Below are 22,004 nucleotides of genomic sequence, written 5' to 3' on the forward strand. Positions count from 1 at the left end.
CTTCCAAATATTTATTTCTGACTTTTCTTTCCAACCTATCTTGTGCACCTGGACCTTTTAATGTCTGATTCAGGGGCCAACCACTTGTTTTGGAAACAAATTTTTATTGAAACACAGGCCTGGGCATTTGTTAGGTGGTATTTGAGTTTCTCATTGCTACTGCAGCAAGTTACCACAAACTTGGTGGCTTACAACAACAGAAATTTATTCTCTCACAGTTCTAGAGGCCAGAAGTCCAAAATCAGTTACTTGGCTGAAATCAAGGTATCAGCAGGGCTGTGCTACCTCCAGTGGCTCTAGGGGAGAATTTGTTCTTTGCCTCTTCCAGCTGCTGATGGCTGCCATCATACCTTGGCTTGTGGCCTCATCACTCCTATCTCTGCCTCTGTGGTAACATTGTCTTCTGTTCTTCTGTCTATGTCAAATCTTCCTCTGCCTCCTTCTTATAAGGATACCTGTGACTGCATTTTGAGCCCACTCATATAATCCAGAATAATCTTCCTATCTCAAGATCCCTAACTTAATCACATCTGCAAAGACTCTTTTTCCAAATAAGGTAATATTTACAGGTTTCAGGGATTAGGATATGTTTGGGGGCCATGACTCAGCCTACTACAGGTAGGGTCAATGGCTGCTTTTTCACTACAACAGCAGAGTTGAGTAGTTCCAGCAGAGACCGGATGGCCACAAGCCTAAAATATTTCCTATCTGGCTCTGTAAGAAAAAGTTTGGTGACCCCTGATGTAATTGAAGCCAAGCTATAGGTGCACCAGCATCACTCTCGCTGCCGGTTCTGGGGCTCCACTGTAGGCCTCCTGGATCAGAGTCTCTTGGCAGTGTGAGTAGCCAAGGATCACACGCAAAGAAACATGTCCAAGTGCTTATGCCTCGTGGACCGAACCTTTGTTTCTAGGTGATTCTGGTTGTCTACAAGGAGTAGCGGTGGAATCACAAGGAAAAAGCCAGTACAGTCCCACAGTGCAGGGTTCACTCCACGGGCACCACTGGCCTGGCCCGCAGGCAGCAGCCAAAATGGGGAGCAGGGAGAGGGAGGAGGGGGTATGAGGAAGGAGAAACCAAGCAGCAGGTGTCTCCCACCTGACCAGAGGGAAGATGAGAGACCGATGGTTCAGAGAGTAGGGATGGGAGGTGAGGGCAGAGTATGCGATGGGAGTGTGTAAACCTTGTAAGGTACTAAGTGAATTCCATATTATTATTATTATTATTAATAGTAGTAGTAATACTAGTGTTTTGTTGTTGTTGTTGCTGTTAGAGAAGAGTGACCAGGAGGCTGCCTTTCCCAACCAGTGTCAGGTGCTCGTATATCTTATAATACAGGGAGCCCGTCACTGAAGCACAACAGCCCCTTGGCAGGACCCTGTGGCAGTGATTTCAGTGTGGGGAGAGGCGTGAACTCGGATCTGAGTGCCTGCTGAGCATGTGGGGAGACCTCGTGTAGAAGTCCTGGGAGCCCCTGGGCAGCACCAGGCCTCTGACTTCTGCTGCTGCCCACAGCCTGGCCCCCAGGACCTGGCCCACAGCCCTCTCTGTTCACTCTCTTCTCCCGAGTAGAGGCCAATCAGAGCTTTTCCTCCTCCCTTTTTATGGCCCTGAGCCTTGTTTAACCTGATGTCCTTTCTGTCCCCTAGGTATCCTGCTCATGCTCCCATTTCTCTCGTGCCTGAGCTTCCTCTACCTGCAGTGCCTTGCCTACACCTTCTGCCTGTTTGAGCCTCTATTTTCCTTCCCAAGTCAGTTCCTACTTTGCTTCCTCCAGAAGGCCTCCCTGGTTTTAATGCATAGCCTCTGAGACATCCTGTTCTGCATCAGTTCGGGGCATATGAGTGCAGATACAGTACACTCTGACATGGGGACCCTTGTTTGATTGTTTCTGGTTTATTTTTTCCCATGTGAATTCAGTTGGAGCCTTGAGGCAGGGCCCAGTCAGCCCTAGAAAAGACCTTCCCCAGGGTAGAGAGTTGTCCTAAGAGAGCACATAGAAGCAACGTGCCACGAAGGCAGTTGGTCATCCATGTGCGGAGGTAGAAGCTTCCCAGAGTGGGACCAAGGGGCTGCGGGTGTGCAGCTCACTCCCACGTGCGGATGTGGGCTGAGCCACCTGGGGTAAGTCTTATTCATCTCAGTGCTGCAGGAGCTCTCGGGCTTGGGGAACATTGTCCTTCTGTGCCTGGGAAGGACGCTGATGGCGCCAGGGAGATGGCTGGCTGCATGGAAGAAAAAACAAAAACAGAAAACAGACCAAAAAAGCTTTTAAAAGACAAAACAGGGGGCCGGCCCGGTGGCGCAAGCGGTTAAGTGCGCGCGCTCCGCTGCGGCGGCCTGGGGTTCGCTGGTTCGGATCCCGGGCGCGCACCGACGCACTGCTTGGTAAGCCATGCTGTGGCGGCGTCCCATATAAAGTGGAGGAAGATAGGCACAGATGTTAGCCCAGGGCCGTCTTCCTCAGCAAAAAAAGAGGAGGATTGGCGGATGTTAGCTCAGGGCTGATCTCCTCACAAAAAAAAAAAAAAAAAAAAAAAAAAAAAAAAAAAAAGACAAAACACAAGAATAAGACAAAATAAAGAAATCCAGAATTAAATAATGCAGTGTAGCCATTGCTTTGCTTTCTGAGAAGAAAGCTCTGCAGGGAAGATGGTGGGCAGAGAAACAAACTGTTGTTGTACCCGCCTTCCCCAGAGTGCCCCCCGCGTGGCTGGAGTAAAGGAAAGCCGTGCTGCCATGGGAACACACGTTTGGAATCATCCGGCACAGCCCAGCAGCTTCTGCGTGTGGGCGTGTGCACGTGTGTGTGATAGGATCTGTGTCTGTGCCAGCCCTGCCCCTTCTTGCTCTGTCTTCACAACCTGTGGGGTGCCCCTTTGCCCTCTCTGTGGCTTCCTTTGTGTGCGTGTACCTCCCGCTCACAGCACCCCCTGTCCCTTTATCCAACTTTCTTGTGCAGGGCCCATTCCGGCCCTGTTATCTTCATGTGCACTCACACCCTCCTTTTGGCCCCCTCCTTGTGTCCCTTGCTGCCCCCTTGTCTCCACCAACATCGTTCTCCATTGTTCCCAGGGAAGCTCCGTGCCGCTGCGGCATGATCTTCTGTATCCTGGACCTGTGTCTCTCAAAGTGTGTTCTATAGAGCAATAGTCCCACAAGAAGATCCTAAAAAAAGGAAAAGGGGTTCTCCTCTCAAAAATAAGTTTGGGAAATGCTGCATATTAGAGCTTCCCCTTGGATATCTGCCATGTTCATCAAAGTGTATGTCCATCAAGCACGTGAAAACAGCTCCCAAACTACAGAATAACCTAATTTCCTTAAAAAAAAAATCAGTGTATCCATTAACATCTTGCAGAAGTATTGTTTCACATGCCAGACTTTTGGTATGATTCCCCCTTGATGTATTTTTCTTGGGCCCCCCACCTCCCCAAACTGTCCTAAGGGGAGCCTGACTCCCCCTGAAAACTGTGAGCACCATTCCTCCTCCAGCTCAATCAGGGAAGCCTTAACTTCCTCTCCTTTCTGCTTTGCCTCCTCCCCAGCCCTGTCCTGCCCTGCCTCGAGGGAAGGGGATTGTCGCCATTTCTAGAACATCAAACCATCCCCTCCCTCTTTATTCTCTACATTCCTATCCTATAGCTCCTAGCACTGAAACCTTGCACTAGTAGGCAAACAGCAGGTATTTGATGAGCAAGGCAATGGCATTTTTGAAGATCCTGCCACCATCTCTATCACCTTTTCAAAATCTGCCTACTTTTGTCTCCCTCCCTCTGGGATCCACATCCATCATGCACATTGACTTTAGCAGGTGGGTTCTCATTCTTCATGTCTTCTTATCACCCTCTATAATTTCAGCAGCCGTGTCAATTATTGATCAAATCCTACAGCTTCATGGCTGCTTAGCCTCCTTGGCACCAAAGTCTTCCACCTTCATACCTTGGCCATGCACATCCAAGACATTGACCCTTGATATGTCTGTCTGTGGCCTTAGGCTCTTACCTTTGACCCTTTCTGATGTTCTCCTCTGGGAAGGATGGATGTCAGATGAACAAAACATATGTTGTTCCCTCTTCTCTGGGAGCTCATAATCCAGTGGGACATTTCCTGCCCTCACTGGGCCCTCCTCACTCACCCCAGCATTAGCTGTACTCTGCCTTCACTCAAGTTAGAGCCTAGCATGGACACCACGGCCAGACCTTTCAGTAGAGCTCTCACTGTACCCCAGTACCCTGCCACCTTCCCCACCTTCCCTTAAGCCGCATCATACACAGTCGTGCTGTTCATTCTCTAGGGATGCTGGCCAGTGATGCTCCACTTCTCCTCTCTTCCAGAACCTCGAGCCTGCCCTGATCTCTGGCACGTGATCTCATCTCCTATTTCACCTGAAGAACAATGTCCCCCAGGCAGGCTGAACTCTTCCCTCTCCATAATGTATCTGTTTCCTCCTCCCTCTTTGAGTTCTGTCCACTTGCTTCAGAGAAGGGGGCAGGACCCCTCTCCTTGTACCTGTGGGGAGGCCTTGCTCCATCCCCTGTCCCCACTCTTTCCAGCATAATGATTCTCTTCCTCTATGCTTATTCCTCCTCTTCTTCCTATAATCTTGCAAGGTCGTCTTCTTTCTGAAAAATAGCTGGCTTGATCCTGCTGTCCCCTCTTGACTCCTTATCTATATTCATGAGGGGGAGGGATTGCACTTCCCCAGGCCTTCTCTCCTCACTCCCCCTACCCTGCCATCTGGAACCTTCCCTGGCCATGATTATGAAACTCCTATCTCCAAGGGTAGCATTGGCTCTAGCTCAGAAGGGATAGTGCCAACATCCTTCCAGACTCCTTAGTTAGCCTTTGCCAATCAGACCAGCCTTGGCCCCCATGTTCCCATGGCTCTACTCTTAAAGTGTCCATGGAAGGTCAGGAAGAAAGGCAACAGCTGCCTTTCTTAAAGGCAGTTAAAACCATCCAAGAGTGAAAATCCTTCGGATGTGGTCAAGGTTGGAGGGGAAGGTTGAGAGTGTGGGGGAACCTCCCAGCTCTTGGGGTACCTTCCATTTAATCTTTCTGCTTCTTTTTCCTCATGTGGAAGGTAGTTGCGAGATGGGGACCATTTCCAAGGCAGATGAGATGGGAGTGGTTATCCGTACAAGAAACCAAAGCATGTGCTATGGAAGGTCTGGAGCCAGGGGCCGGGGCCCAACTCCGTGGTATATCTATACACATCTGCCCTGGTGTGGGGCTGTGGAGGAGGAGTGGTGGTGCTGAAACATTTTTTTTGTCAGGGCCAGATCTCTCAGTGGCCCTGATGTTGTTTGATCTTTTTCTTCTTGCAATCTCCTTATTTCTACACCAGGAATATCCTGGAATGGATTGGATTTTGTTAGTTGAGACTCCCCCCTATCTGTGTGGCTTCAAGACCCCACAATCAGAGGAAACATTATTCATGAAGTCACTCTGGGGTGGGGGCCCTGGGGGCTCTGCCTTTCCTTGGAAGAGATCCTTCTTCTGAGGGCTGAGCTTTAAGCTTCTTTTCCAGAATGGGGGATGGCCGTGCCAACCCCTCCTCCCTCTTGCCTTAGATCCCCTTGTGGTCCCTCCTCTTGGGGATGTTGGGCGGCTGCCTGAGATGCCTGCGGGATGGGAGTCTGTGATCATGACGCAGAGGTTTTCTTTGTGTAATAGCCAGTGCCTGTAAGGACGTGGTTACCACACCATAGCTTCACCTCCATCTAAATCTCCTGAGAAACTTGGTCCTGCTTTCTAATCATAGCACCCATTAATGAATAAATTCTTAAATCACAGAATAAACAGTGAATAGAAAGTTTGGAAAATAGAGGAAAGAAAAAGCAACCATGTAAAATCCAAGCCTTCCAATAACAACAACGATCATCGTTTCAGTATACTCCTTCCGGCTTTTTTTTTATGTGATATTTAGAAAACATTTGTAATCATAGTGTGTATATATGCATTTGCACTGATTAAGGCCTTGAGCATCTTATTTCTGATAAAGATTCATGTGCTCCTTCAGCAGGAGTGATAGGTGGCACCTCAGGCGGGCAGGCAGGGGTGGCTCCTTGGCTGCGTAGAAAATGCTTAATGTCTTTTCTATGAATCTGAAAACCTCCCAGCAGTGATTTCCTGGATGGATGCTCTAAGGGCTTCTCACCACGGCAGTTGGTTAATGCCGAGCGCTCCCACCACACAGAGATCTGCAAAGAGAAGTGAATTGGAGGTTAAATTTCCAAAGATCGTAGCACTTTCAATGGCTTGTTTTCTCGATAAGAACAGTTACACTACTTTCATCATCATCTCACATTAGTAGAGAGCTTTACTTTTCAAAGTACTTCCCCGTGTACCATCTCTTCTGTCCTTGTAGCAACCCTGTAATGTGGTCATCATTATTTTCATCTGCATTTTGCAGATGAGGCATCAGAGAAGTCAAAAGACTTGCCCAAGGTCACACATGTTACTGGCATCCAGGCCCCGTGTCTTTGTCCTAAGCAGTGACTGGATTTTTCTGGGCAACATATTTCTGCCTGTTTCTTCCAGCGCTCAGATGGAGTTCTTTTTTCTCTTCAGCACACTTTCTGGCTGGTTTTCTTAAACTCCCTCCCCTTCCTCTCTGCAGGGGGCCGTGATAAGCGAGGAGGACCCATCCTGACCTTCCCTGCTCGCAGCAATCATGACAGAATAAGACAGGAAGACCTGCGGAAACTCGTGACCTATTTGGCCAGCGTGCCAAGGTAAGGGGAAGGGGATGGTCCTGCAGGGGAGGGAGGGAGAGCTGGGCTGATGTATGTGAGTTGGAGTGAACCTCCATCCCTGCCAGAGTGGATTCTAATTATTCCTGGAACATCATCACCCATTCTTCACCTCCTCGTTCCCATCATTCCCATTGTTACCACTGGGATTCATGTGAATGGAGTGGGAGCTGGAAGTGGGAACTGAGGGCAGAGGTAAAGGTCCCAGGCTAATAGGACCAGGACAGGGCCTGGAACAGGAGACGGTGTGGCCTGGGGAGGAGGGATGGGAAGCTGCTATTTACCTTATGGAAAAGGGAACTCAGGCTGATTCCACTCTGGCTTGTGCAATGGATTATTCTTAAAATCTCTGGCTTGGGAAGAATTTGGGGCAAATAACTCCACTTGTGTCATTCAGGAAGAAGCAGCCCTCAGGTCAATCTAGGTCATGCATTTTCACTGGTAATATTTCAATGGTAAATTTCAATGATATATCCCCCCCAAGGGGGATGAAACTTGGTTCTTGGGGGTAGTGAAAAAACTTACTCTTTTATGTATTAAGCGCAGCTATAAATGTAGAAAATAAACAGGTATACAGTATATTCATAGTATTAAATTTTCATTGGGTAAGTGATTAAGGAAAAAAGTATAAAAAGTCTCTTTTGGGGCAGAGGATGATGATAATAGAAAAAAGGTTGAGAAACACTGGTTTCTGAGTGTTTCTGGGTGGTAGTGGCCCCGGAGGTTGGTGGAGGGAGACATGCCAAGCACATGGTCTATATCTTATAAGGAGGGAGAGGAGAGGCCTTTGCCTAATCAGAGAATCATGGAACGTGAAAGCCGAAAGTGCCCTGAGAAATAATGTAGGCAAATACAGGTTGTGTTCTGCTTAGGAAACAGAGTCGATGTGGGATGGGAGTTGCTTATGGGGTGTCAGTGGCAGAGCTCGGCCCAGAACTCAGCCCTCCTGACTCCTGCTCTACCCATCCTTGCTCTTGGCCGGTGGAGACTCTGTTCTTTGTCTCTTAGCGGGGCTGGAGCCTGTCAAGTGTTTGTTGTGGTGAATAAGAAGTGGTGCCTTCATCTTGTCTGTGTGCATTTATAGGAGAATTGGTAAATTACAGAGAGGAGCTGTATATTCAGCTCTGCCTTTGCTGGGAGACCTTGGGTAATTCTTGAATGTGCTGATTAAGATCTTGAAGCACGTGTCAAGTGAGGAAAGCACTACATTTGAAAGAGCTACAGGGGAGACAAATGTAAAGAGATTGGTGGATGGTGATGGGCAGGTGGGAAGGGCGATTTCAGAACAGTCATCAAATGCTTAGAAGGATGTTGAATAGAGCAGGAAGCTGTGAAGAGCTCCAAGCAGAAGCCTGTGAACAAACAGACGTCATATAGTGTCTACTATTTTTTCCAAGCAGAAGCCTGTGAACAAATAGACGTCATATAGTGTCTACTATTTTTTCTTTATAATACCCACTGGGGACCAGAAAAATGATAAAAGGTCTTAAGCTCCAACAAAAGGGATTCAGGTTATATTCAAAGAAGAACTTCTAAACTTTGTGTGTGAGACTTTGGACTAAAGAATAGAATAGAAGATTTTTTTCTAGAAGTCTTTATACAGAAGAAATGTTTCCATCCATCTCAGAGACAAGGAGATGGACTAAATAACCCATGATTGATCTAGGTAATTTAGCAATTTAGCCATCTAGGGGCTAAGCAGTTTTAAAAGCATCTTTCCTAAGTACACTACTAACAGGCATAAAATCAGGCATTTTCTAAAGCAATTTACAAGAAAAGTTTTCATGGGGACCCGTGATGGACTCTCAGTTCTTTTAGAGCCAGAAGAAATTGGGATCCCAGGAGATATGAAGGGTACGTTTTTCTTTCTGGTATATTTGTCACATCCCTGCAGCTAATGCATGCTAATTTTTTCTTTAGAATAGAAAGTTGAAGAGTTGGAAGAACACTTTTCTTCATTCTGACTTGTTAAGCAAAGATGGGACAAAACAGATCGGAAGCAATTAAAAAGGAAAGGATTTCTGCTGGGTGAAGGGGAATGAAACCCAAGTGGGGCTGAGAGGAAGGTCGTGAAAAAGGAGAAACAATTCATTATCATTGAAGGAATATACTAGATGCAGGCTCTCTGCTTCTCAGAGGGTGGTCACAGCGTTGCATCCTGTGCTTCTGAGAGCAGAGAAGTTACTTCACAGGTTCTGGCAGGTGGGAGGCAAGAATCCGTTGCCACCTTCAGTGGGGAGAATTGTTCTGGGATGCCTGTTGTCTCCTTCCCGAGGGGCCTGTGTTCACCAGGAGTATGAGTACCTGGCTGGCTGCAGAGTTTACCAACTAGTCATGCTCACCCATCACTTCCTGCTTCTGTCAGCCACAAGTTCACACATGACGACTGTTGGAAACAAAACCTAGAACAGAGTTGTTCTAAAGACAATGAAGTCTAGGGGGGAAACTGAAGGACTCAGCAGGTCAGAGAGTATTTTGCCACTCTTCTGCTTAGCCAGAAACTGTGAAAATGAATTGCTAGGTTAGGTCGATGATACTGATGAGAAGAAATGGTTTATTCTGGGTCATGGCCCAGGATACTGAAAAGACAGGCTCCTGTGGGAGGTGGAGTCTGCTCTGCAGCCTGGAGTGATGGTCTGTAGGTGACATTTGACATGCATTTATTCATTCTTTATTTATTTAACTTATATTTAGAGCCTCTGTACACCAGGTAGATTGAGGATTCATGGTGAGCAGGAATAGACATTTTGAGAGAGTTCGGGAAAACCTACTCAGTTCAGGTATTTCCCTACCCAGTGCCAAACCAGTGACCCTAAAGGGCAGTGCAATATATTACTGTGCTGGTAGTGTAGGAGATGAACCAGCCAGCAAAAGACAAGCAAAGAAGGACCAGTAAGTGATGAAAGGGTATCCCGGAATCTAAGGAACCAGTTGGCTTGATGGCCATTTTTGGTACCATTCTAGAATAGATGATTAAACAGGTGGTTGTGATAATTTAGAAATGAATGGGAAGAAATAGTACCACTGTGCTCTATGAAGGCCAGGCCACATCTGGAGACCACTGCATTCAACTCTGCAACATTGAACTCTGCCAGCCCCATTTTAAGAACTACGTTGACCAGTTAGATTATTGTCAGGGGAGTAGCATACTGAGGGATCCACAAATTGTGCCTCTGCATGAAGGGACGAAGGATGTTTGCTGACAGGGGAAAGAACGGGAGAAAAGTAATTCCTGACTTCAGATGTTGGGAGAGCTGCCCCAAGGAGGAGAAATAGGCCTGGCTTCTGTTGCATCAATGAGTAGAAGTTCCAGAGATCAGGACTCGGAAGTGAAGACAGAACCTGCCCACATCGGAGCTGTCCAGCATTAATACTGCTGCCTCTAGAGAAAGTGAGCTTCCTGTTGCTGGAGACTGGATGACCTTCTGTTAGGGATGCTATAGGAAGAATTCCTTCACTGGGCTGGAGGCTGGATTAGATCATTTCTAAGAGTCTCTACTGCCCTGAATTTTGTATTTCTATGATATTGGAAAAAATGTACGTCATAAAATCTAGGACCTCAAAACAGTGTCTTACCACTCCCACAGACATACACTCCCTTTCTCAGGATCCCTAAATAAGTTAAGGCCTAGAATTTCACTTCATATCTTGTCTACATCTTAAATCCTAAGAGAACTGCTTCCCAGTCCACTTGGACTCTAGGTGGGAATTTGGGGACATCACCTGGGACCAAGAATCATCCTGGGGTGTGACAGTTTGGAACAGTCCTAGCTACTCTTTTGGGATCCATTTCAGCCTGAGATGAGTCCTTTCCAACTTCCCTTCCTTGCTCCTGATGAGTTTGAGTATCCGTCTCCTGGGTCTTCTCCAAGCTTTCTGTCATCTTGTTCAGAGGAATCACAGAATATCAGGATTGGAAGAGGCCTTGAAAGTCTTCTAAGTCAACTTGCTAACAAATCCATTCGCTCAGTTCTACAAATATTGATTGAGTGCCTGCTATGAGGCACTTCCCACCTAGGGATCTTGTTGAGTTCTGGTATTATCTTTTCAGACTGTCATCCATCCTGTACTTATCTAGCTTTTTTGTTCTTCTGGCCTGCTGTCTGCTTGCAGCTACTTGTACATGAAAGAAGTGGAAAGGAAATACTCAGATACCATCAGCTGATGAATGTCCCTAGAAATTTAGAGACAGGATAGAAAATCTAGTCAGAGTAAACAGTTGCCCAGGCAGAGCCCACAGTGTGGATAATCTACCCACTGTGATGATTGGGAGCTGACCATGTGCTTGAAACAGGAATTTCTAAGTATCTAGTAAAGAAATCCTGGGTTATTTTTATTGCATTGAATTCTTCCTCTTCATCATTATTGGTATCCTGCTTTGTCAGGGTCATCTTTCTGCTGCTCCTAAGGGCACCAATTGTTAGCCCCTTGATGTATCTGCCACTTAGCTCTGCTCTTAGCAGTGCTGCTGAGATGCTAAGGGTTCCAGAAAGGAATGCAGGTGTCATACTGAGGAAGGTGATGAGAAATTAAGATGGGATGTTCTGAGATGCCAATCAAACCAAGGTGCGGATATTCACAGCTTATTATTTGGTAACATATGCTCTGGTTTTACTTATTTCAGCAAGAGATAAATTTGGCTTTTAGCCAGCGCTGTCTTTGTGCAGCATGACCAGAAAATAGAAATAAGCAGAAAGAGCCAGAAAGACAGTTAAAAGACAAGGAGGTAAAAACTGCAAGGTTTCCTCCCACTACATTCGGCATGAGAGAGCCCCAGCCATCTAAACTGTCATCACTGAATGAGTTTCGTTGTAAGGGCCTGTTGAGATGTGTTGTTGACATCCTGCCCTTTGCTCTGAGATCATCAATTAAAGGAGGATGCAGGGAGTAGTGATGGAAAGTCCAGAAAATAGGACCAATGAGAACATTAGCCTAAACCTCATACCTTTCCAGATCCGTTTTTAACTTATTTTGTTGCTTGTGTATAGAAGGTTTATAATTTCTATTAGAGTTCCCACATTCTACACAATTTTCTGAGCAATATCAGTTAAGTGTCCCTCTTGTTAACTGTGCATAACACAAGTCCTGAAGAGCAAACTGTGTTCTACTCTGCTGCTAAGGCACATACAATTACAGTACTAACTACCATTGTTAGTGATCACCTGCCTTGGAGCCATGCAGACCTTCACAGCAAAGGGAAGAGAGGCATCTTAGGGTAGACACTGGGGTTCAGAGCTCAGCTCTACCGCTTCTCAGTCAGGAAACGCATGGCCACTCAACCTGGGTCATCTGAGGAGAGTTTAATGAAGAGACAATTTACAGTGATTTGGGCAGAGAACACAGAAACCAGCAAGGTTTGGATTCTCAAGTTATCCCAGGGCTAGAACCATAAGGAGGGGAGACATTACCACTTCTAGACCTGAAGGAGCAAGGTAAGGAGCAGTGCCTAGAATCTGGAGAGAGAGAGCTGTGTGAGAGGGCTGCCTGGCAGGAGCTGTGGCCTTTAGTAGAGAGATGTTACCCACTGGTGGTGATTCCATGATGGGGGGCAAGGAGAATCGATGCTCTTACTTTACTGTCCTCCCATTCTCTGTCCTCCTGTCATTGTTTGTCATTGACTGAATGCAACTGAAGCCAGGTGACAGAGAGCCCTTTGACGCAGTCCTTGTGGGTCAGCCTCCCAGGGCATCTGGTACAGGGAGAAGATGGAGAATGGATTTGAGGGGAAAAGTTAAAGGTATTTGGCACAAGGGGAAAACTTGGTCATATTACTTAATATTTATGGCTCCACTGTTCTGATTTTTAATTTGGGAAAAGAACGTCCATCTCACAAGTGTTTGTTGTGACAAAATTATCTAGCAATCGCTCTGTAGCACCCAGGCAGTCAGTACTTGTTAGTCTGTCTCCTGAAGAACCTTAATAATAATAAGTATACATACACACATATATAGTAATACTTGCTACATCTTAAGGAATAGATATAATGTATATGTAAGTTATGAAGCAAAATAATAAAATGAACACCTTAGAGCCCCTCCCCCAACTTGAGAAGCAGAACATCACCTCTGCTCTTGAAGCTACCTGTGGCTCCTCCTCCTCCTGATCTCTCTTACCTCCCTGGAAATAACCACTATTCTGAGTTTTGTGTATATCTTTCTTTTGCTTTTTTGGTATGGTTTACCATATGTTTTCATAAACAATATATTGTTTACTTTTGCTTGTTTTTGAGCTTTATAAAAATGGTATTGTACCATATGTATTTTCTTTGACTAGCTTTGTTGAACTACTGTGATATGCAACAATGTGGATGAATTTTCAAATGTGATTTTGAGTGGGGAAAAAAGCGCTTAATGCTTCCAACCTCTGGAATCATTTATTAAGTGATAAATAAATGCTAGCCCTTATTATTAGTGTCTTTAACCTACATTATTGCACTGTTATAGGTATTTTGCATGCATAACAATTCTCATAGCACTTTGAGATGAGTAGTAGTATTCCCATTTTACATATGAGGAAACCTAGCCTCAGAGAGGTTAGGTAACTTGCCTGTGGACACACAGCCAGTATAATTTGGAGCCAGCTGGTCTAGCACCAGAGTCTGAGCTTTTATCCACTGAAGAGATGAGGAGGCCAGAGGGAAGGAGGCAGCGGTGGTGGAGTACAGGGGACAGATGTGGGGAGAGTAGGCAGGTAGACTCTGAAGGATGCGCTGAGGATTGGATTGGGACAGGACAATGGGAGAGGGTGGTAAGGAGATGAGGGGCAGACAGATGTAATGATGGCGGGCAGTGATGACCTGTCCATCGCCTGCTTTCTCTGAGGTTCCCTTGGATTCTAAGTGTAAAGGTAGCTGCAGTGGGGAAATGCAGGTGACGATTGCCTCAAACCTGGGCTTCTGCTGGCCAAGGCAGTGATGGTGGCTGTGAATGTGCAGGACAATGGAGGTGGTGGTGGGGCAATGCCTCAGACTCCTCGCCAGGTGTTTGTGTTCAGTTTTAGACACATAAACGCTGCTCATCTGTGGATGATAATCAACTATGCTTTAGTGACCAAATTACACCAAGAGATGTGGTGAAAAAACAAAACACTTAAGACCATGGAAACTATTTAAAGAGATGAGTAAAAGACTGTCAGTAGCAGGGACCCTGAACATAGAGCCTGGATTGGTGGGGTGGTCTCTAGTGTATTCTAGACATGGTCGTCTCTTCAGTGTTTTGGGGTCTGAGGTGTTTCTTTCACTCAGCTGCTTGCCTGTTTCTGTCTTCTGAGCTGCTCTGGCATCAGGAGCACAATTCTGGCGTTAGTGAGTGGTCAGGTGATACGCGTTTTGAAGTTGGTTCGCTTCCTTGACTGTGCCACCTTGGACTTGGTGGATCTGTGTCTATGCTGGCACAATCCTGATGGGGCTGAGGGGCCAGAGGGGCTCGTGGGAACCCTGTGAATGTGTGTGTGTGTGTGTGTGTGTGTGTGTGTGTGTGGCGGGGGGATAGCCAGCTATGATGCTTCAAATGTGGAGACAAGCATCTGTGATTCCCTGGAGAAAAATAACCTGGATAATCCGAGGCAGAAACCATGTGGTCATGAAGTAACTATGAGAAGCAGCCCTGGTTATTCCGGGAACCAGTAAATGCCTTTAGGGGATAAATCAAGGACCTAGCATTGGAGAAAGGATTCCTGATGGAGATGAAGAGGGGGGTGTTGTTTCTCCTTCACATGCATCTTCAGTGTGACCCTTAGAAGGGACTTGGACCCTGCCACTGACTCAGTGGGAGGGGAACTGTGGACTAGTAGAGAAGGAAAGAGTGGGCTCGAGGAAAACTACTGACCCTGGAAATTATGCAGGGGGTTCCAGCCCACGAGGAGTGAACCCCAGAACCCTCCCCTCTGGGAGGAGAAATGTGCACACTTGCTGACAAATTTCCTCACCCATAAAATAGGCATAGAGATACCACCAAACATAATGGTAGTGAGGATTACACGAGAACACATGTAAGGTACCTGACCCAGGACTTGGCACACAGAAGGGGCCAATGACAAGTGGCAGTTTCTTTCCCTTGCCCTGCTTGAAAGTAGGGACCTTGTCCTTCATTGTCCCTAGCACTGCTTTGTTAAGGTCAGAGTTTGGGTGATGGCTAAAGTTAGGATTAGAGCTAGTAGGAATAGCAGTAAAGTCAGTAACACCCAGCAGGGTCATAATAAATACTGACTGAATGAATATATATGTCTAATAGTATGATAGTCTTGGCCTCTTTTTTTTAATTAGAAAAATATTTCCTTATTATAGAAAATAAGTGCAGAAAAATATGAAAAATAAAAAAACCACGTGTAACTCTACCTTCTAGATATAGTAACAATTAATATATTGGTATTTTGCTTTCCTTTTTTTCTTTAGAGCTTTTTAAAAACAGAATTGAATCATGTCATTTATTTAATTTTGCTTCTTGTTGTATTCCACTTAGCATTATACTAAAAGAATATTTTCATAACATTACAAACTTTTTATGCCTAAGAGTATGTCTTGGGATGCACCATATTTTAATTAACCTATCGTTAGACAGCTAAGTCATTTGCAAAACTTCATTGCTATAAATAACTCTCAGTAAACATCTTTGTGTATAAACCTTTGTGTACATTTTAGATGGTTTCTTTGGCATAGATTTGTGGCAATCATGGACATTTTTTTTAAGGCTGGTGATACGCATTGTCAAATTACTTTCCAAATTTCCCAATTTATACTTCCAGTATGCCTTTGCCTTAAACTTCCAGGTCTTTGCATTTCTCCAGATTTAAGCTTATTTGCTCATCGTTGCCCCACTGTGCAAACATTGACATCACTATCATCAAGAAACCCGAACTTGGGGCCATATGTTATCTGCCTAAACCTGATCCGGGGTTTGAAAAGAGTAAACAATCACAGGGCCTGCCCTTTGGGGTCTGCAGGTTGGGGTTCTTTTTACTTTCCTAACCTGGTAGGCCTCTTAACAGGGCCCACACATTAAAGTTCGGATCTGATATGAAATGGAGAAAGACTTAATTGTTTCTGCCCTTGGTGAATCTTTAGTTTGCCTCCGGGTGTGTTTCACCTCCTTGGCTGGTTGTGCAGTCAGTTCCGGGCTTGGCCCGAAGTGGCTGTTAACCTCCTCTGTGCTCACCTGGACTGAGGTCCTTACCTGTCTTCCACCGAGAAAGTCAGGCCTCCTTGGGTTTTGTCTCTGGGCAGCAATGTTGAGTGAGCCTTAAAGCTTAGGTGGGACCAGTTGATTTCTTTTTTAGACTTCTGAAGTCTACGGCTCACCAACAGCAGGCTGATTAGGAAGCTGATGTTTCTGGTGCCACCTTGATTAGGTAAACTTCAACATGTCAGATGAAATAAGTCCCAGTACTTTCAGGTTTTTCTGGAATTCATGCTAGGGAACCAAGATGATTTAAATGTAGTTCAGATTCATTTGGCTGGAATGTTTAAAATAAGGGAGCTCCCTGAATATAGATGCTTAAGAGACAGGCTGGCATGGGGGAAGAGGGATGTGTTTTTCACTTGGTGGGTTCCAGATTTGGGCTGTTTCTCCCTCCCCCATTATATGATTATTTTCAGCATGTTATGTCTTTCTCTCTTCACCTATCATTGGTCACGTCTTATCATGTGCCCTTCACTGGTGATTGGGGTTGTGTACATTTTTAGGCATATATTGGATGCTGACATTTTGTGTTATGACACTAACTTTGTAGAGAGACTGCTTCTATTAGATACACTTCTGACAAGTTAGGTATGCTGCCACCAAGTGGTGGAGTACCTCAACTCAGCTGCCCAAGAAGACAGATGGGTTTTGTCAGAGGCTCCAAATGGTAATTTTCTGCTCTCTCCTCATTAGACCTTGGATTTTCCAGGCTTCACTCTTTAAAATTTTATTGAAACGCTGAAACTTAAATAACCACTAACAACAATTATTTTTCAACTACAAAATGGGTTTAATATAATCTTTCTCAGAGAACTGTAGTAAATATTCAATAAAATAACATTTGTGAAAATATTTAGCCTGGGTATGTAATAATTGTCAGTTATTTTATAATGGGAATTTTATAATGATGCTATTTCGGGGGAAAATACCTAAATAATGTGGTATGTCTATACCAATTCTTAACTTTCTTTTATGAAATCAAATTCTTTTTTAATTAAAAAAATTCTCCCTATTGGTTCATCTTCAGTCTTAGGTAGATTTGAAGTCACAGTGCCCCAAGCATAGTTATCTCTTGGAACTTCTACTGTCTACCTCATTATTTTCATCAGCTATAAACATTGAAGAAAAAAGTCTTAATTTGTTTTTTCAAACTTTCCCTTTCAGACTCTCTTTTCTTTCTCTGAACGTAGAAGATGAGAGCAAGAAAACCATCACTCCCTAGGGCTTTTTGTTGCTGAGAGTATAACCCTGGTGAATACACTCACTAGTTGCAGGAAATCTCTGTACCAGTTTGCCCCTGTAGCTTCCACTGAAAGAAGGTCTCCCCCTCACCTATTCCGCTCCATCTCATCTCTTCTTGGATTGCTTTAGATAAAAAGACTTCTTAAGAATTTCTTTCTTAAAAGTACAGCATCACTTCAACAGAACAAAATAATTTGAACAAAATTTGAAAGAGACTTTTGAATCTAGAAAACTCATTATGTAGTGGTGATGGGTCCCATCTCTTCTAGGACTTCTGATTGTCCGCGAGGCTTTCTCCCTGATAGATGGTGAACTTCTTGAGGGCAGGGATGGTGGGTCTTATCTGGTGGGTGAGTTTACTGAATTCCATTAGACTGGGGCTCCCCAAGGGGAAGTGGCAGTGTCTCACCTCCAAAACCCTCGGGGCCAATGCCAGGTCTCTTTTCCAGACATGAAATCATGGAGGCCAGACCCAGGTCTCCTTCGGATGTCCTCCTTCCTCTGTAAGGGCTGTACCCACAGGGAGTGCCCAGGCCAGGGTGGGTGGACAGCTCTGTGGCAGAGAGAAGGCAGAGCTCTCTGCCAGAGGACGGAGCATGGAGGAGCATGCGAGGAAACTGGGAGTCGACTCTGTCTCCCCAAGGAGGAGTATTCCTCTTTCTGAATTGAGCAAGTGTGACAGCCAGCCACATTTCTCCCGGAACCCAGACAGGAGCACTTTGTCCGAGCCACGGTGACTCAGCTAGGACAAATGTTTTTCCAGATAATTTACTGACATAATCCAAGTGTGTGTCCTGATGGCCTTGCTCCCTCTTTCCTTTTCTCACAGAGCCTCCCTCCTCTCCCACTCCCTACTTGTTCTGGGTCAAGTGAGGACCAGCCTTGGTTTTGAGAGCTACTCACAAGTCCTAAAACCGATATGTTTTTCTCCCTCTCGTCTCTCAGACAGACCGTTCCGTGCCGTCCTGAGCTGGAGTCTCATCACTTCCCATCACTAGTAATTCGTCTGCCACGTTTTGCACAGAAACTCCTCTTGGCTTGGTGCCCGAGGCAAGGTCTGCACCTTGTGCTGTGCACGCCCTACCCTGATTCCCTTCCCCGGAAAAGAACATCCTCTCATCTCCAGACCTGGGCTGTTTTCTTTTGCAGGAAACTCAGGCTTTAGAACTCTTGCTGAAGAGAAACTACCTGTATGGACCTGGAGGAAGGCAGGAACCACTCCTCCCCCTACCCCAGCCCTGACTATGATGGAGTGTTCCATTAGGACCTGCAAATCGGTCCAGATTTAATTCTGTGCACACACAGGACAATTGTTTAGTTCTTACATACACACTGACTTAGAGAGAATGGTCAAATAATCCTCGGCTTTTTCCAGCTGCCCCTGAACTTGCGGACTAACGATGGGGGGCCCAGTTCTTGCCCTCGGGAAAGCTCGCAGTCTGGTGAGGTTCCAGGACCCATTGGAGAAGACAAACTAAATGTTTTCAGGGCAATGCTTAAGTAAGCATACCAGTTAAATGGACTTAATTAGAGAGAGTTTATTGGACGTAAAATCTGACCTGGATTTTAAAAGCAGTAGGTGGATGCGAGTCCTGGAGCTTGAGGCAGGAAGGGATTGTGGAGGTCAGCTAGGCCAAGCCCTTCACTTTAAAAGGATGGAGTGCTGTCCAGAGAGTGTGGAGACATGCCCAGGGCCACCCAGCTGGTGTTGCTGGGGCCGGTTGCTGCAACCCTGCACTGCCCCTGACTTGTGGGCCAGCAAGTGGCCCCCAGGGCAGCACACCCTGGGAGTCAGGGCCTCCCCCAGGTCATGAGCGGAGGGATGATCTCACTCATACACGAGCTTTCAGAGCCTCTGAGCTCGCTGTGGCTGGGGGCACAGACCCGTTAGGGCCCTTCCTGTTTAGTTTCAACCAAATGTGTCACCTCCCCCGGTTTTCCTCTGTCTGGATCTCTCTGACCTCCCTGCTGCTCTCAGATTTGAACTCGTGTCTGAGCCATCATGGGGCTTTCCTGCACGTAAACCACACAGACCTCATCAGTGCCCTTGGCCAGAGCAACCCTGGCCAGTGTCGCAGAGAAGGAGGGCTGGCTGCAGGGTGAGGGCCGCCTGCCCTGCCGCAAGCAGAGCTCCTGTGTTGGCAAAGCCCGGTGGGCATGGCCAAAGGGTGATGGTGTGAGGGGTGGCTGAGTGTGTCTGTGGGGGTGGGTACGTTTGTCCATGTGTCTGTGTGTGTGCAGGCAGACAGCATTGGGCTTTCACGAAAGTGACTGTTACTTAAAGAGGAGGAATGGAGGTGTGCACAGGCACGTTTTGACCAAAGACTGTTTCCTGGAGGAAATGTGCGGTTTATTAACGAGGATTCCACCTGCCCTGCCAGGAAACCGGAGCCCAGCTGAGGAGCGAAGGATCCCGTGAGATGGCGGGGAGAGTTGGGAATGCAGCAGGAGGAGGAGAAAGAGAGGTGATGGCAGCAGGGATTGGAGGGAACAAAGGAGGGTTCCTGCTCTGCGTCCCGGCCAGCTGCAGCTCTGGGCTGAGCCAGGGGCGGCTCACGGCCACACTGGTGCAGTTCTCTTGGGTCAGCTCTCTCCTCGCTTCTCTGTCTCCCCGTTTCGGAAAAGCTCCCAGCGTCTTATAGTTGGGGTGGCTGAGACACTGTGGTTAGACAGGTCGCAGTCTTTGGAATGTGGATTCCTTCTTTGGTCTACTACTCACAGATGTAGGGGTGGTGATTATAATGGCTTTTTTTTTTTTTAAGTTAAAAGACGACTTGTTTTTCACCCAGCCTGACTCGGGAGGAAAGAAGGGGCGGATGGAGGAGGCCAGAAGATTGTGGCCCTGGGGTTTGTCTGGGGAGGGGTGGGGAAGGGCTGTGTGGAAAGGTTGTGGCTTTAGGGTTTCCAGATCATTCTTTCTTTCTTCCTGCTGCTTTGGTTTCCATTTCATTTCTGCTTCATGTTCTGAATGCTCCAGAAGGAAGGGATGAACAGCTCTGTGAGGCAAGGTGGGAAATAGGACAGGAGGCTGCTGTCGGGAAATGGATATATCAGTTTCCATCCCAGCCCCCCAAACCTGCCCCTTTGCCACCTTCCCTCTCGGCCAGCCAGCCCCAGACTCCTAGGAGCAATAGTTCTGGGCCTTCTCCAGGACTTTGCAAGCTCCTTTTCTCCTAGCTCAGAGTAGGTCTGTCCAAATGCCCTGCCCCTAGACCAGCCTGACTTAGAGAGCAGGTCTCTTCCTTTGGTGAATGAAAGTTGTGTTTCCGAGTCTGTGGGATTGTAAGATGACCTGGCTGATTAACAAACACACCAGGGTTTATGCAGCTAACCCAGGCTGGACCCTCTGAGGTAGCTATCCTTTGGAAGGCTGCACACTTTCACCTTGGTCCTGCTGTCACCTGTGCCATTTCTGGAACTCTCTTTGGGAGCTCCCTTCAGCCTGGGGCATGCTCAAAAGGATGGCAAATCTTTGTTTTTTCTGAGCAGACTTGATTTTTAGGAAGTGTGTTGTTTAAAGGTGGCATCGAGGACAAGTCTGTTTGTGGATGCAGATGTCCTGCTGTGTTCTTCAGGCCTGTCACTTTAGGGCCACACCTGGGATGCAGGGAGTAATCTTGGAACCTGAGTTCCAAGATTGTGCTATTTAATGCTTCACTACACCCTGTCCAGAGGGACAAAAAGAGAATCAGCCACATTCCTGCCCCCGGCACATTTGTAATCAGGGTTTTTTATTTGTTTGTTTGTTTGTTTAAACAACTTCATTTGGGTGGAATTAGGGAGTAGACTTTAAAGAAGAGGAAAATGGCAACCTTCCTCATTTGGCCTCCAATGTGAGGTTTCCATGGGACTCTGACTGGGGCAAGAGTTGGGTTTTCTTCTGGTAAAGTCAAGGGTGGGAAACTGGCAAGGGGGCAGTTCCTAGGCCTGGAAATGGGCAAGCAAATCTCTAGAACCTTTACTGTAGTACCACTTAACCACGGTGCACACTCAAATCACCAGGGAACTCTTTATCACTGCTGAGCCTAACACCAGACCAATTAGTCTGAGTCTCCCCACTTTACAGAGGAGGAATTGAGGCTTTGACTTAGGATAAAGCATCACCTTTGACCTTTGCCCCCCAGCCCTAGCATAAGGAGATAAAAGCATGAGGAGATAAAAGCGTAAGGAGGTGAAAGATATGTTGTTAAATGAGTGGAAAAGATACAAATTCTTTGGAATAATCGAGACCTGGGAAAGTGGGCAGAGAGTATCTTCCAGTAACAAAAACAAAAACAAGAAACAAAAGAAAAAAACCTCTGGATGGATCAACATGGATCCTGAGGAGGCCTTGATGGTACCTGAATCGCGTGGTGACAGAAAGCCAGTTGATGGTGGACAGTCACCTGTGAGGCTGCTGAGAGAGGTACATGATGGGCAAGGGAGCCCAGCCTCCTCTCTGAGCGCCTCTCTCCTGCCTTTCAGACGTCCAGCCACCCAGGAGCCCTCCACATCGTGAAGGACGAGTATGAGACACGTCTGTGCGAGCAAACGCTCATTCACGACACAGCCTTCCCTAGAGTGGCTTGTTTCTCTATAGGGCACTGCCTCCCCCAGTGTTCTTTTTACTGCTTCTGATTATACCAATTAGAAAGCTGAAAGCAGGTGCTAATGTGTCTATAACACTTTTCTTTAAGACCTGCTGATTTCTGGTTGTTTAAGAAAGTGAGTGAGGTGTGATTTGGGGCAATCAGCCGAGAGCTGCTATTAGACTAGCAATAAGGGGCAGAAGACAGGTTGACACAGATCAGAGTGATGGACAATGTTCTAAACAAAATCCAGATCCTACAGC

General features: G+C 46.5%; 1 protein-coding gene across 5 annotated transcripts in view; it reads left to right on the forward strand.

Moving 5' to 3' along the window:
• Positions 1 to 22,004, forward strand: part of KALRN (kalirin RhoGEF kinase) — a 633,650-nt gene that overhangs the window by 179,142 nt on the left and 432,504 nt on the right. For all 5 annotated transcript variants that reach the window (XM_058555948.1, XM_058555950.1, XM_058555937.1 and 2 more), the window contains exon 3: positions 6,623 to 6,737. In XM_058555948.1, coding sequence (XP_058411931.1) covers positions 6,623 to 6,737 — 115 coding nt within the window. The remainder of the gene's footprint in view (positions 1 to 6,622; positions 6,738 to 22,004) is intronic.

The sequence above is a fragment of the Diceros bicornis genome, chromosome 15 (assembly GCF_020826845.1).
Source record: "Diceros bicornis minor isolate mBicDic1 chromosome 15, mDicBic1.mat.cur, whole genome shotgun sequence".
Lineage (NCBI taxonomy): Eukaryota > Metazoa > Chordata > Mammalia > Perissodactyla > Rhinocerotidae > Diceros > Diceros bicornis.